General features: G+C 38.3%; 1 protein-coding gene across 1 annotated transcript in view; it reads right to left on the bottom strand.

Annotated features, from left to right (window-relative positions):
- OTOG (otogelin) overlaps positions 1–14,909 on the bottom strand; it is a 92,997-nt gene that overhangs the window by 60,412 nt on the left and 17,676 nt on the right. Inside the window, exons 15-21 of the mRNA XM_054635073.2 lie at positions 14,621–14,766; positions 8,945–9,077; positions 7,767–7,944; positions 5,893–6,017; positions 4,812–5,024; positions 3,078–3,243; positions 2,509–2,583 (exon numbers count right to left, since the gene is read on the bottom strand). Coding sequence (XP_054491048.2) covers positions 2,509–2,583; positions 3,078–3,243; positions 4,812–5,024; positions 5,893–6,017; positions 7,767–7,944; positions 8,945–9,077; positions 14,621–14,766 — 1,036 coding nt within the window. The remainder of the gene's footprint in view (positions 1–2,508; positions 2,584–3,077; positions 3,244–4,811; positions 5,025–5,892; positions 6,018–7,766; positions 7,945–8,944; positions 9,078–14,620; positions 14,767–14,909) is intronic.

The following is a 14,909-nucleotide window of genomic DNA, read 5'->3' as shown; positions in this document are numbered from 1 at the left end:
TCAGTGCTGCATAAAACTCAACCTAACAGAACACTGTGTGCAGGGAAGCACTGAGAAAACTAACACTGACTGCTCCTTTCTAGTTTGAGCCAAAATAGTCCTGTACTCTTCTAAAATGGTAGCAGCTCCTATTGCAGCTCATTGTCAGGGAAAACTGTAGCAGTGATGGCTGAGTTTCAGGTCCTGGTCATCACTAAAGAACCTGAGGCCATGAAATCCAGCACTATTTTCCCATTCTTTCGCAACAGCTAAAACAATTAGGATCCCAAGGATTCCCCTGGCTGCTCAGCAGATTCAGAATCAAATTCTGTATGTGCTACAGCATCCCTGTGAACACATTTGGAGTTGTGTATGGAACCCAAAGCCCTGCAGGAAAATCACTCATGGACTGCACAGTATCACTCAGGCAAGAGGAAAAGGAGTAGCAAAGGGAACCGAGAGGGAGGCAACTCAAAGGCTGATATAACATCAATGAAAATATTTTAAACAACTTGTTGAAAGCAGCAGAGTAGAAAAGCTATTCCATAGAGAAGAAATTCCACTTTAAAAGTGGGAAGTTCCAAATAGGAAGCAATTGAGAGGAATAAAGTATGGGGAGAAAAAAATAAAATCATAATTGTTTCTAATAGAAAGTGACAGATAAAAAGAACACTTCATCACATAGCATTTTTTGCCAGTTCATCCACACATTTATTCCTACATGATGTCTAATGCATTACTCAGCATAAGGCAATTCACAGGAGCCGACAGTCTGTACTTCTTGTCATCTTATCACAGGGGTTCCATACTGTTGTCTCCTTATCACAAAGGTTCCATACCTTCTGGGTGTTTCTTGTGGGCAGCTCCTCAGAGCACTGACTCTTTCTTCTTCACAAAGCAGCCACTGACTCCAGTTCCCCTCTCACCCAGCCACCCACTCTCTTATAGCATCTTCTTCTCACTGGTTACAGCTGTGGCCTGGTAAAGTCAGGTCTGTTCCTAATCTTTGCTAGTTGGCCCAGCTCCAACTCCTTAGGGGTAAGATTACTTTCTACACTATCTCTATTTTCTTATATTCTATACCACTACATGTACTTCTGCATTTGAAAGCCTTTTCTCTCAACAGATCTGTATAAAGCCTTATTAAAAAAACACCTCAAGTAAAAATTGTGACTAGATAGGAGACACAGATCTCTAATTCCAGCTAAAATCCTAGTAGTTATAAACAAGCAGATTAATTTTATTAACAGATAAGCTGCCAGATCCCAAGCAATTCCACTGAAATTAGCATCAAGAGGATTTTTGTGTACAGCACTTTTTAAAAAACTACATTTGTGGACCATCACATGATCTGCATTCAACCATATATCCATCACAGAGGTCAGCAAAATTAGCTGAACTAGATCTTTGAGGAGGAGGATTAAAGATTTACCAGGAGAAGCCCCTTCTCTTGGCTGCCAGGGCTGTTTGGCACATTCTGTTAACAAAAACACCTTGGGAGGGCAGGCAACAGTGCACCCAGCCTTTGCAGGGCCTCAGATGCATGATGGGCTGCCTGGCACACTCCAGGGAATCTGCCCTAAGGTAAAAAAATAAGCTAACTTGACAAGTAAGATATCAATTTATAACAGTCAGTACTTATGGACTGCTGACAAGAGTGAGAAGGAGTTTGTGTGCGCTCACTAAGTGCCCCCATTGCAACAGGAGTCTGACAGCCCCAATCTCTAATGTGGCCCTTGTAACAAACTCAAGTACTACACTGATCTATCACAGACAATTTGGTCTGTTCTGCTTTTAATTAAGTGCTGTAACAACTGATACAGGCAGCCAGAGCTCAGATGTTATTTCTGAAAGCTTGTTATTTACAGAGCTTGTCATCCACATGACTTAACCTTCTCCAGACAGAAATAACTGCTGAAAAGGATGCAGCTGGCAGGAGCCAGGATCACCTAATAAACTTCCTTCTTTAATGTCAGGACTGCAATGATGCAAATGGAAGAGCAAGAGGACAAGAACAAATGCCAAATGTAAGGAACAATAGCAGAGATGCTTATTTACCATTGGCTGCAGCTAAGCATTTTTTGTGTTGTTTGTTAGTTCATAAAAGCCACATTGCTCTATTACAATGATTCTATACTAGTGGAAGACAGATTCTTAATAATGCTTCATAAATAGATTTAGAATCTGGTAAAGGGAAGGAGAATAGCAATGAAGATCTATGGACAGTCAGGAAATGTCTATGCTGTTCTGGAGCTCTCCACATTAGTATGATATAAGAAATTATTGTGGCTTTCCTTTCTGTTTTGCATTTGAACATATTGCATTAAAAAGCACAGCAGCCTGGAAGGCTTAAGTTCTAAAGGACTTTTGTCAAACACAGAAAACTGATGCAGCTTTATTCTGTAGGTTGCATTTAAAAATAACTAAACCAACAAAAATAAAGCCCAAAAAACTAGCCAAAATTATTTGATAGAGCTCTTAAAAATATGATATAATTTAATTATGTGAAAAGACAATTTAGTATCTCACCATTTGCCTAAAGATGTCATGACATTCTCTCCTGGGGGATAGTCAATTCCTTGAAAATAACATGGGCATTCATTTCTGGAATAGAGGAAAAACATGATTGACCCAAACTGAAAACACAAGATAAAATTCCCATTAAATTACTGTTGAAATTGCAGTTGCTGTGTTGTTGTTGGTGTGGGGTTTTTTTGGTTAGCAGGGGGTTTTGTGGTTGTCCAGGGTTTTCTTTCATATGCAAGCAATTGATCTCAATACTGCTGTATAACTCAAGCCCATTTCAAACCAAATCAGTAGGAAAATGGAAGTTTATGTTTTCTCTCTCTTATGTGCCAAAAACCAGATAGAAAGTAACAACTAGCACTGATGATGTTCGATGAGTATCCATGTTATAGAAAAGCTATTTCTGATCAACACAGACATCAGTACTGTATAATTCCAAGAGAGCCTGTCAAGTTTACAGATGCCTATCATCTACAAGGGTACAAGTTAATTAGTTTTCCACTCTGACTTGCAAATGTGGTGGTCTGAAACCACACAGTGAGCGTGGCCATCGGAACTGCAACTTTACCCACCTCTGCACGCATCGCTCCGTCCTGGTGTCCAAATACATTCCAGAGGGACAGGCACAGCCTTCAACGCAGTCACTGCTGCATGTCTCTGGCACAGAAAGTGCTTGGCAGGTCCTGCCACAGGTAGATACACAAGTACTGTACTCCTTTGTGTCCTCACATGAAAGAGCTGTCCAAATGAAACAAATCTCTCAAATTACGCTGCAAGAGACTCTAGGACCTCCCAACAGTTTTCTGATAAACATCTCCATTCTTTTGTTCCCAATCACATTAAATTCCACTAAAATTGCTATCTTGGCACTGTGCTGGGTAAACTACACAGGTGTAAATCCACAGTAATAACAAGTGCAATGAGTCTGTGCAGTTAATCCAGATTTACACCATGGAAACCCAACAGCTGAAGCCTTTTTGCCTCTAACTCAAAGCACTTGGCATTTGTGCATGGGCTTTTGGAAATGCACAGCACCTTAAAAGAAAATCTTAAAAGCTTTAAATTAAACGTGAACTTCGCAGATGTTGCACAATACCATATTAAATTTTCTGTTATATATATATATCCATCTATATATCTGTCTCTTATAAAGCTTTAGTAAAAAGACACCGAAGCTCTTGAAATACTAACAGATGAACATATTTTAAATGCTACAAGCATGACTTTTTAAATATACCGTGAGAAAACAATACTTGTTTCCAGAAAAGCAAAATAAAATTAAATGGCTTGAGTGACTCATTCAATCATAAGTGGACACAGCCATTCATGCCCTGATAAATGCAGACAAGGCAGTCTTGTCACATATATACAGATATTGCAGCTTAAGATGTTTAATCTGGACTAAATTAATTCTCTTTAGCATGCATTAAAACACAGATAATTACATGATGTGATGACAACTGCTAAATGTAAAGCTCTTGAATGCTCCTTAGAAAAGATTCTCAGACTTCTTAATAGAGCCACACCTACGTCAGGGGTGTTCAGGTTGTTTGATAGGGTTTCCAATTCTATATTTTTTTGAAAATGTATGTGAGGTCCCAACATGCCCTAGCAATATATTTTTCACCACTAAAATTTAATATAAACCAAGGAATTTAATACTACCCTTTGCTTGTGAGGATTTATGGAGTAGTTAACAGACATCACCTTTATCTATAAAGATACATATGTTCTATAATCTTCCATTCACTTTAAGCTAAATAACAATACCAAGTTTCAACACTTGCTTCTGCACTTTGTCTATTTCAGTGTCACTGACAGCAAGAGAATAAGCCAAGAGATTGTCAGACAGCAGAAGTAGACAATCCAACTAAAACTGCTTAATACTGAATTCTTCATCTTGTTCATTTAAAGAATTAGATAAACATAGCATTTACAAGGAAAAGAAATCTATTTATGTAGTCCATTAATAATATCTGTATGGTCTGAGATATGCAAAGCCATCTAATAAGGACTGAGATATTTTGAATTCTGTATACATTTGAAGCCCTCCAACTACTTTAAAAATATTTATAATGTTTCATAAGTCAAAGAACTATAAAAAGGAAGTTAAAAAGGAAGAATCCTCTAGGACACTGGTGACAGAAAATTTTTTTAAAAAAGAACCTTGCCCTGTGTGCAAAGCGTTGTGTTAAAATTAATCCTTTTCTCATTTAAAAGACTGTATTGATTTACTTCTATTTGCTGATTGTCTCTAAAATCCTCAGGCAGTAATTATTTAAGTCTAGAAGTGTCAGGAAACTCACCACAATCTGGGACAGCTCCTCTGAAATCTATTACAACTCCAAACCTTCGGCAGTGATGAGCATAATGGGCCAGAGCAGAGCAAAAACAAGTCTGTCCACATTTGCAAGTGTCTCTTCTGCACTGCTCAAAATAGGGAACAGGACTCAAATAGGGGTAGCATGGAGCAAAAAGATCTTTCGTAAGGATGCTACAAGCTTCCGCTGCATAAGAGGCTACACAAATAACAGATTAAAAACTGTTTCAGTGAGGGAATTTAAAAAGACTTGGAACAAAAAGTGTCTTCTACACAATGCAACCAATCATGGTTATATACTACTGCCACAAATCTTTTCATCTTTGCTACCTATAGAGTTGTACAGAAGGACTAACACTTATGTCCCATTCTGTTTCCAAGAATGCAGCTTTTTAGCACTGCACATTGTGTAAGTACTCAAAAGACAAGTGATGTAGCAGGAGACATGAAGATTCCCAAGCACTGCTGAAATTACAGGGAAAACCTTAAAATTCTACCTCAGTGCCTTTACAAGTGTTTAGCATCAATACAGGAAGTAGTAGAAATTGTGAAATAGATATAACTGATGGTAGTGACCATCTGTGGTCCTCATAGCATCAGCCACCTGCATGTTATCCCAGCTGGACCCTTTCAGCTAAATCTATAGGCTGGCAGTGGGTAAGCATCTGTCTCCTTCTCATTCTCTTCCATGGCAGACAACTAGATCAAGTATTGAGTTTTTTTCAACATCCTCAAAAATGAATACTCAACAGTTTTGAGTCTCCATCTTAACTAGCAGCATCACCAATACAAGACATTCTAGCAAACTTTAATACATGTCTAACTTCACACAGTGTAACTACAAACCAGAAATAAAAACGAGGTATTTCCAACACCTCTGCAAGTATAACAAAATCCTCAAACAATTTTTAAGGGATTGAACTCAGCTGTCTCTCTACTACCCCTAGGTACTAATTTCTTTAATGAGTAGGACTAGTTATTACTCTACCTGATCCAGCTAGGAAAATGGGCACAGGTGTACTAAGCAGAAATGCATTTGTCAGCAAGAATCTGCCCTGGCTGCCCACCTGCCTGCAGATGAACATCACATGGATCCACCTGTGAGCTGTCATGCACAAGAACACACCCTGATGAAGTCTTCCAAGAGTTTCCAAACAGCTCAGGAGTGCTTTCTGTTACTCCAACTGGAGATCTTTCACAAAACAGAAGTCAGTCAGAAGAGGTATAGTGAATTTGAAGAATGGTCTCTGTTCTTAGACCCTCTGATTCAAGCCCCTCTTTCACTATTTCATATTCTCTCATCTATACCCACTCATCTATAAAACAGTAATCATAAGTTTCAGGACTCCTTTTTTAGCAGGTAGAGGCACAGAAAAAAAATATATATCCTCTAGAGACTTTTTAAGGAAGACCAAAACAGACCAAATTCCACTTTAATGAGAAAGCAGGGAGCATATCTGTCCTGATAGCTTGAACTCCCTTAGTTGTCCTTTTGGTTCCTTAGTGATATCCAATCCATATTTCATCTCTCCTCTACCTATAGTTTCCTGTCTGTTGCTGACTTCCCAGGCTCTTTATCCCTTGTAGGAAAAAGAAAAGAAACCCAAGCTTGCATAAATATAACTGGAAAAGCAATTCAACAGATACCTATGAGGCCTAGGTAATAGAAGCTGAACGATAAAGACTTTCATCAAAACAACCAAGGCACAGTAATGCTGCACAGACAGAATGATCAGAACTGTGCATTTAAGTATGGAGCATTATACTTGAGGGCAAAGATGGCATGAGGCACACAATCATGAGCATTGCCACTGCTAAAGCAGCTGGGAGTGAAGGTGTGGCAAAAGACACCACTGTCCATGGCAAGTTTCCCCAGTCTGCTGTGGACCAGGTTGTATCAAGATGCTTTGATACCACAGCCTGTGTCGTGTCTGAGTACAATTTTTAAGACCCCAGATTTAAGGGCTGATTTTACAAATATCAACTATTGTACAGCTTCTCATTTGTATGAGAGCAATCCAAAGACTGTCATCAAAAATAGACTACAAAACTACATGTCAAACAGAAATATTTTAAGCAGCTTTACATAAATAATATATCTTTGTTGAGATGCTGCCTGTGTATTTTCAAGTCTTATTATAAATAATAGTCTGATAATGCTTTTTAATCTGTAACACAGAAATTTGGCCAAAATTCCACTGGTATATTTGTGTATCTGTCTTTTTCAATGGGAACTCAACAGAAAACTTTTCCATTTTCCTATTAGTTTTGAGTTAGAAAAATTCCAGCTGTTCTGAGAGCATAAAATTCTATTATTTTCCTCTTTTTTACCCTGTTGTATCCTAAATTTGTGTTCTTCTCCCAGCTCCATTAGGCTACTTAAATCCACTGGAAGCCAATTTGTTCTTTAGTGTCTGTGAGACATATGTTGCTAAGAAACTGGGCAAACAGGAGCTTTGGCTGTGGTGCTTGGGCAGCTCTGAGCACTTCTCCCTGCAGCACAAGGAAGGGAAGCTCAGGCAGCAGCCAGTTCCTCTTGCTGGTCTGCAGGCACTGAACAATGGAGGCTCTGTCAGAGACAGCAGATTAGGGCTCACAGGAGAAAAGAGGAGCTGGAAAGAGATAGAGTCTTGCAGAGAGGCACTAAGTTGGGTATATAGGCCACTCTGTATTTTGGACAACATTTTTTATGGTAAAGTATCCCTTGTGGATCACACATTTCACCAGAATTTTAAAATATTTCTAGCAAAACCAGGCTCGATATCCTGTAGCTGAAGCTACAGATTTTCTGTTAGCTAAACTAAACCCTACTATCTATCTCATCAACGAAAAACTTCAAAACAAATTATTCTTGGTATCTATCTTTCACACACACTTGATCCACCACTCTAACTACAGATATTCCTATACTGGCAGATAGAAATCTTGCAGCTCTGCATACAGAAAATCATCCTCTGTGTTTCCATTGAAGGTTCCACAAAGGCCCACGGTGTCGTCCTTCCACCGTTCATCCACTTGAAGGTAAAGCCTCAGTCCTTCTCTGTCATAGAGGATCTGTAACCCAATCTGGGTCTTGACTTGCAGAAATAGAGAGGACAGTTTCCGTATCTCAAATAACTCTGGGGAGCAAAAAAAGAAATTGTTGAAAAGGAAACCTGATTGAAATATAACATTTTGTTTCTTATTTCATTGGTGTTTTTTATATCACTTTTATCTAAGTTTTTTTCCTATTAAGGCCCTATTTTCCTCTGAACATTGATTTCTCATGAACATTGATTTTCTCATGAAACATTGATTTTCTCATGAAATACTGATTCAAACTTTAGGAGAGAACCAACAAACTTGTGGGACTCACCACACTTGTTTAAAATGCATTGAGTTCACTGAAATATCCACAAAGGTAAACTAAATGAAATCAATCTAAATATATAAACATTACAGAACATTTTTGTAGACAAACTAATCCTAAAACCAGGAACATGATTTCTATGATAAAACCTTTTTTGTGAAATTCCCAAAGAGCCAAGGCCTTGCAGACACCAAATGTGCTAATTATTTGCATACAAAACTCTCATAAAAGATAACACTAAATCTCACAGTCATAATATACCCCTATGGAGAATGCCAGACATCTTCAGGACAGAGATTTAAAAACTCAAAGCCAAAAGAAAGAAAATAAATTTTTTGTCTGAAAATCTGTAGTTCATCCCTAAGGGGCAGTAGGGTCCTTTCTGCTTAAATTTACGTGAGTTGCTTGCAAAAAAAAAGGAAGAAGAAATTATTCAATTGAAGAACAAGAAGAAAGAATTTCCCCTCAGGCAAGAGCTAAAAAACCTTGCAAATGTGAGGGATGGCATTTGGACTTATTAAAACAAACAAAATCTTAATGTTAGAGACAACTAGCCTGATGCAGCTACTATACAACTCCTACCATTAGTGTAAAAAGTACATCAAAAGTTAATTTGGGAACCATTTCACAAGAAATAACAAAACTGACACTAAAATATGCCTTTTAATTTCAATATGTTAGCAATACTGACAGTACATGCACAAATGCCATTGAAATACTGCACTAATAAGAGTTTGATAAGAGTTATATGGTTATGTATTACTCCTTACCATCTGCATAAGGCAGGTTAATTTTGTACTGGTCATAGATCAAAACATCTCCTGAATGAGTCAGGGTCACTTGCCTCTTGGGGTCCTGCTTAAGAATAAGGCTGACAGATTGGATACATGATCCATCCTGGTTCTGCAAGAGAGAGCAAAGCAAACAAGAAAAGTTACGGGGATTTAAGTTATGGAAAATTTTAAGATATACCGTACTTCTTAGCAGAGTGCACTTAAGAAATGTGCAGCCTTACAGCTAAGTAAGAAAAATCAGTATCCTGAATGATTTCCCATGTGGGTTTAATAATGACATTAACATGCTATGCAAATACAGCACAGAAGTGGGATTTGAAAGAGGATTTTGAACAATTCTCACATAGCTCACACAGACACACACAATTCATGAGGCACCTGATTAAAGATGCACTGAGGCTGAGTTGATGCTCACTAACAAGGCTGCACTATCTACAGAGCAGTGCTGCAAACACCAGATTTGTACTTTAATGTGCTCTCATATACCCAGGTTCTTTACAAGCATATTATAAGATATAAAATTCTTTTAAAGACAAACATTAATGGGAAACAGAAACAGCTTCTGAATCATTATTTAAAACAGCACCTAAGTTTATTATCTCTGAGAGGAGTTGTAGAATAGAGCATGTTCCTAAGCTCTGTAGATGAATATTGATATAAAAGGCAGCATCATGCCAGCATATAATATCACAACATCCAACTGACCCAGCTTCTTATTGCTGCTACCATTGCTTATTCTTATTTGCATTTCCCTTCTCCAAGTCAAAATGTCACACAGAAAAACACATGAGTAGAAATACTGCATTGCAGCCTGGATGAAACATTCTGAAACATTCTTAAGTAAAAAAAAAAATCCTAGACCAATCCTATTTACTTTTTTTTACACCCACACTCTTCAGTGAAACCTAATTTTCAACAGTACCAAAAGCAACTAATTCTACACCTCTCAAGTAACACGGAAATGAATCACAGAGGTGATTAACAGAATTCAGTGACAATCAAAATTTTCAGGACAGGACATCCACTTTCCAGAGTAACTACAAGTACTTCGGCTTCCAATGTCATATGGAAAGAATGATTATTAAAGCACGTACATTAATTACAGCAGATTAACAGATTTTTCTTAACAGGATGAATTCGATCACTATTTAAATTTTTAAAAGAAAAATGCTCTATCAAACAGAATCTGGGGCAGTGGTGGATCAAGAGATTACTCAAACTTCCCCATGTCAGCATTGACCTTGCTACATACTAAAAGACATAAGAATCCCAGTCAACATTTACTCTCTCATTGCTCTAGAAGGAAATAGGGTTTCTGACACTCCAACTACTGAAATCTTTTGACCATAGCTTGAGACATGAACTTATTTCCACTGGCTTGGTGTGGCTGGATAAAGTTAGGAGACTGTCCATTCCCTGCCACTCTTGTTTCTTCTATTCAGCCTCCTTAACTGCAAGGCCTTGTAACCATTTAACAGCTATTCCAGAATAATGACAGAAATTGGGTCGACTCTTGTCACACTATTTGTTCATTTTCCTCTCATCTCGATTATGCATCTTCAAAGTCTCAATGTTGTAAGGAAAACATCTCTCTTATCAACACTAATTTGAGCACAAATTCAAAACAGGCTTATATACCAGAACATATACAGACATGTCTGAAATTACTTGGTCAAAGAGCAATCTAGGTCTCCTTCCAGAACATTCCACACTGATTGGATCTGGAACTGTGCTGCAGCCAAGGAATAACCACCAGAGGTGTTGGAGGCTGCATTATTCAGCCCCACTGCCTCCAGTGAAGGAATGACTAATGATGAAACAGTAAAGTTTTGAGCATTTTCAGTGCTGAAAGAGGCAGTGAAAAAGATATAGTCAAGATAACTTTTGGACAGTTGCACAAACATCAAAATTGTACAGTGAATAGCACCACTGATGGTGAAAGAGCTAGAATGCTCAGCTCAAAGATTTAGACTTTTATTCAGCTTTCTGACTTTCACTGGGACTTGTCTAATCCAGGGCAAATGTTGCCCTGCTTGTTGAAAACCATTCCTAGAGCTGTGAGGATCTCAGGACAGTACCATGTGGCTCTGCCAGATGCTGGACTAGCAGCAGAGCAGATCACCTGACAGCTCTTCAAACACCACAAACACAAGTACACACAATGGTGCGTAAAGATAGAGAAATACATGCAGAGTTTCCCTGTCTCAAGATAACAACGCAACAGTGATCTTTCACCAGCAGATGAAATGATAAAATGCAACTTAAAAATGGGAAATTATAAAAATAGCTGGAGATATTTCATCAGCTCAACCAGCTCTCCTGGAGTGACAGTGAAGACAGACATCTGCCTCATGAAACCATGTGCTTGTAGCTTATCTTGCTGTCTTGCCTCTTTATCAAGAAATTAGGTTTCTGTGCATTTAATTCAGCAACAATGGCTACAGACTGACAATACTGTTTGCTTTCAAGAAGCTAAAATTTAAAAAACGGCAGGTGGCATGAGGAACAGAGAACCAAGAAAACAACCCTCCATAGTATATGTATACATTACTACACAGTATTGACAAAAGCTTTATTATTCCTTCAAGGCTTAAACTGAAGGAGAAATTCTGCCTGACAATTGTTCTCTGTTCCAATAGACTGTTTCTTTCACAGCACTGCCCCGCCAGCTTTCGGCAGGTGTTTTCACAGGAATGGCCATTTCTCTCACTAGATACTTAAAAATGAAAAAAAAAAAAAAAAAAATCTATATTCAGAAGACCTTCTCATCATACAAACTACAAAGCCAGTGAGGCTGTCACCTGAAACTCAGATAAGGTTAAGCTGTGCTGATCACTTGACTGATTCTCCTTCCAGAAAGTGCTTAAACAAAATTTCACATCGTTTTGAAATAACTTGTTGCCTGATGACTGTTTATGTCACCAACTCTAAGGCTCAGGATGACTGGATTCTTTGTGATTCAGAAAGCTAAAATCTCCCCAGGTATTTTCTTTCCACATTTTCTAGTCTGCTTGAACAAGATGGGAGTGATAAGGCTTTTTTAAAGAAGCACATCTCAAACCATCAAGAAATATGAGATTACACGTTACAAATCTTTTAGCTTCCCATTTCAATTCATTAATTTTAATAAATGGGTAAAAAAGATAATGGAGGGTGCCTGGGGAACTGAAAAGCAGCTCCTCTGCCAAGTGGTACCAGTTGGTTGATAATTAGACCCTTGAATAGCTTCTCTGAAGCCCCACATTCTTGCACTCTACTACAAAAACTGTTCTCACTACCCTCTTACCACCTGTACACTGATAATTAAATCAGCAGCACATAGCCCTGGGGCATATCCCAAAATCCTCTGATTACCCACCTGATTGCTAACATCCAGAATGCTTTACTCAGACCTCTGTAAAATCTACACCTGTTAGGACTGATCAGGTTACCTTTGTTAAAGGCTAGGTGAAGTATGAAGCTGAACATGCAGTAAAAGCCAAAAGAATCTGGTTTGGTTTTTTTTTTTACCTGCAAACCACCTGGACACAGAGACACATTAAGCAAAGTCACTAAGTCAGGCTGAAGAAGGCAAGAGTCACTGCAAGGCACTGCACAGTCTCAGCAGTGAAGCAGAAAGCCAACTAGTTTGGTTATCACCTTCCCCAACAAAAATTATCCACAACAACTAAACCAAAAAGCACAACTCTGTCTGTTTTGTACACAGAGAGAAATGTTCCCCACACAAGAGAATGAGACACACATACATACTCTGTCCATTACCACAGGAAGTATTTGCTCTATTGATGGGCTTTCCAATGAAAACCTTTCCAATAAAAACCTGCTGTGAGCAAGAAGTCACTTTGGCCTCAACTCTCCTTTGATAAAAAAGTTGCCCAGTTTCTCTGGGATTTCCTTTGCTTTTCTTCCATGATACAGTGCAGCTGCACTATACACAACCACCTTTCTCAAGCCTCTTGGACTCTGCAAAATTCTGAGACTCTGACACTGACTGAATGGAGACATGCTTATGCTTATATTTTGTTTCACAGCTATTCTTTTTTTTTAATTGAGATGATACTAACTTAGTCAGCTCCTCAGGATTCCAAGGTTAGCACAGAATAAAGCCAGCCCAACTTGCTAAAATAAAACCAAGGTAACTAAAATATGCATTTGAAGTGAGGAATTGTAACAACCACCAAAGACATCTTGAAGCAGCCTCAACCTTCCTATAAACTGGAAATACGAACAGGATCACAAGAACCATGCACACAGAGGTCAAAGCCTAGAAGTTTTTTTTAAATGTCCATGTCCTTGCCAACATTTCATTTCACAGCCCTCACTGTAATGCTTCTATCTCAAAGAGCTGTTAGTGTTATACAGCAATTTTATTTGCTACTCAGGAATCCACTTTTTCAATAGTGGTAACTTCACATTTCTCAACTGGTATCCTAACCTCTCCTAGGAGCCACAGAAGAGACATTTACTTCTGTATCATCAAATTTGAAAATATATTCAGTCTCTACCCAGCTAAACTATTTTTCTTATTTCCCAACTTGTACCACTGAGATCAGGGGACTCCCTGCACTCAGTCTCCTATCTACCTGAATTGAAAATAAATAATTTCTATTATAATAAACTTGTCACTGCAACTTTATTCTAACTTTCTACTTAAGTCTTTTCTGTCCTCCAGAGAAGTAGGTTAAAATGCAGAAATAGAAAATGACTACTAAAATATGCCTTTAGACAGTATAGCATGACAACTTATATAACCATTTCATCTCCCCAAGGAAATCTCAACTGCATGAACAATGGAAACTGCAGAGAAGAGTGACTGCAATCATTAATGCAAAAAGGACTTATAGAATCATACATTTACTTAGAACACAAAAGAAAATTAATGTAGTTACCTCCACAGAAGTACAAAGCAATGGCACTAAATCTGATTTTATGTCAATTATGTAATAACATGGGCCTAACATATACAGATGGTCTAGAATTACAACAAAGTCATTTAAGGCTATATACACCTCAAATACCTGTACAGTTGCTTCTAAATAAAAATTATTGCAGAAGGCCATTGGAGACAAAACATAAATTAGGCCAAGATGCAAACTCTCTCCTACTGCAAGTTCAGCAGCTTGGCAATCACAACTTTATAATACATGTGGGCAAAATCCTGCCCTTGCATGCACATGTAAAATTCAGAGTGTGAGAAAAGCCTGATTCCAGAAAACAGCAGAGCTCTGTCACCTGCACTTCCCATACCATGGATGTATTTTTAAGACCTCTTCTACCTCAACATAACTTCCTGAAAATCATAAGTCCTATCAAGACTGAAAAAAACCAAAACTCTGTAGTCAAAAACCTCACCAGTGTTCCACACCTCACACACAGCTTTCTAATACATGCTCAGAAATGCATATACAAAATAAAGGAAAGAATGGGTCTTGGACATAAAGCAGGCAAAATATTTGGAGACACCTGTGCACAGCTTCAGAAACTTTCAAATATGAGATAAGACCACCCTTCAAATTACCTTTAATAGCACCATTAGTATCAGTTATACACATGCACAGGCTGGTAGATTGTTTTTCTTCTTAAAAGCTTTTTTTCCCCTCAGTTAATAAACCCTTCAGGACATAAAGGTCACACGAAGGCTGCAAGTCCTACCTGTCCACAAGGGGCATTCTGCAGAGACACAGTGAACATTCCAGAGGTGCGGCTCTTGGCCAGGATGTACTGGCAGGTGGCTTGGAAAGTGTATTTGCGCCCATCAAAGGTCATGAAGTGAGTGTCTCCTGAGACTGAGCATTCAGCTGAAAAACATCATAAATAATGCACCTAAATCTGCAGTAAAGACAGCATATTCCTCGCAGTTATTGCTGCTGTAGAGTTCATACACTGTGATACATGCTCTGACTTATAAAATTGGATTTATATTACAACCAGGTATTAGGAA

Source organism: Agelaius phoeniceus, chromosome 6 (genome assembly GCF_051311805.1).
Source record: "Agelaius phoeniceus isolate bAgePho1 chromosome 6, bAgePho1.hap1, whole genome shotgun sequence".
NCBI classification, from domain to species: Eukaryota; Metazoa; Chordata; class Aves; order Passeriformes; family Icteridae; genus Agelaius; species Agelaius phoeniceus.
This window is presented reverse-complemented; position numbering and strand designations above follow the sequence as displayed.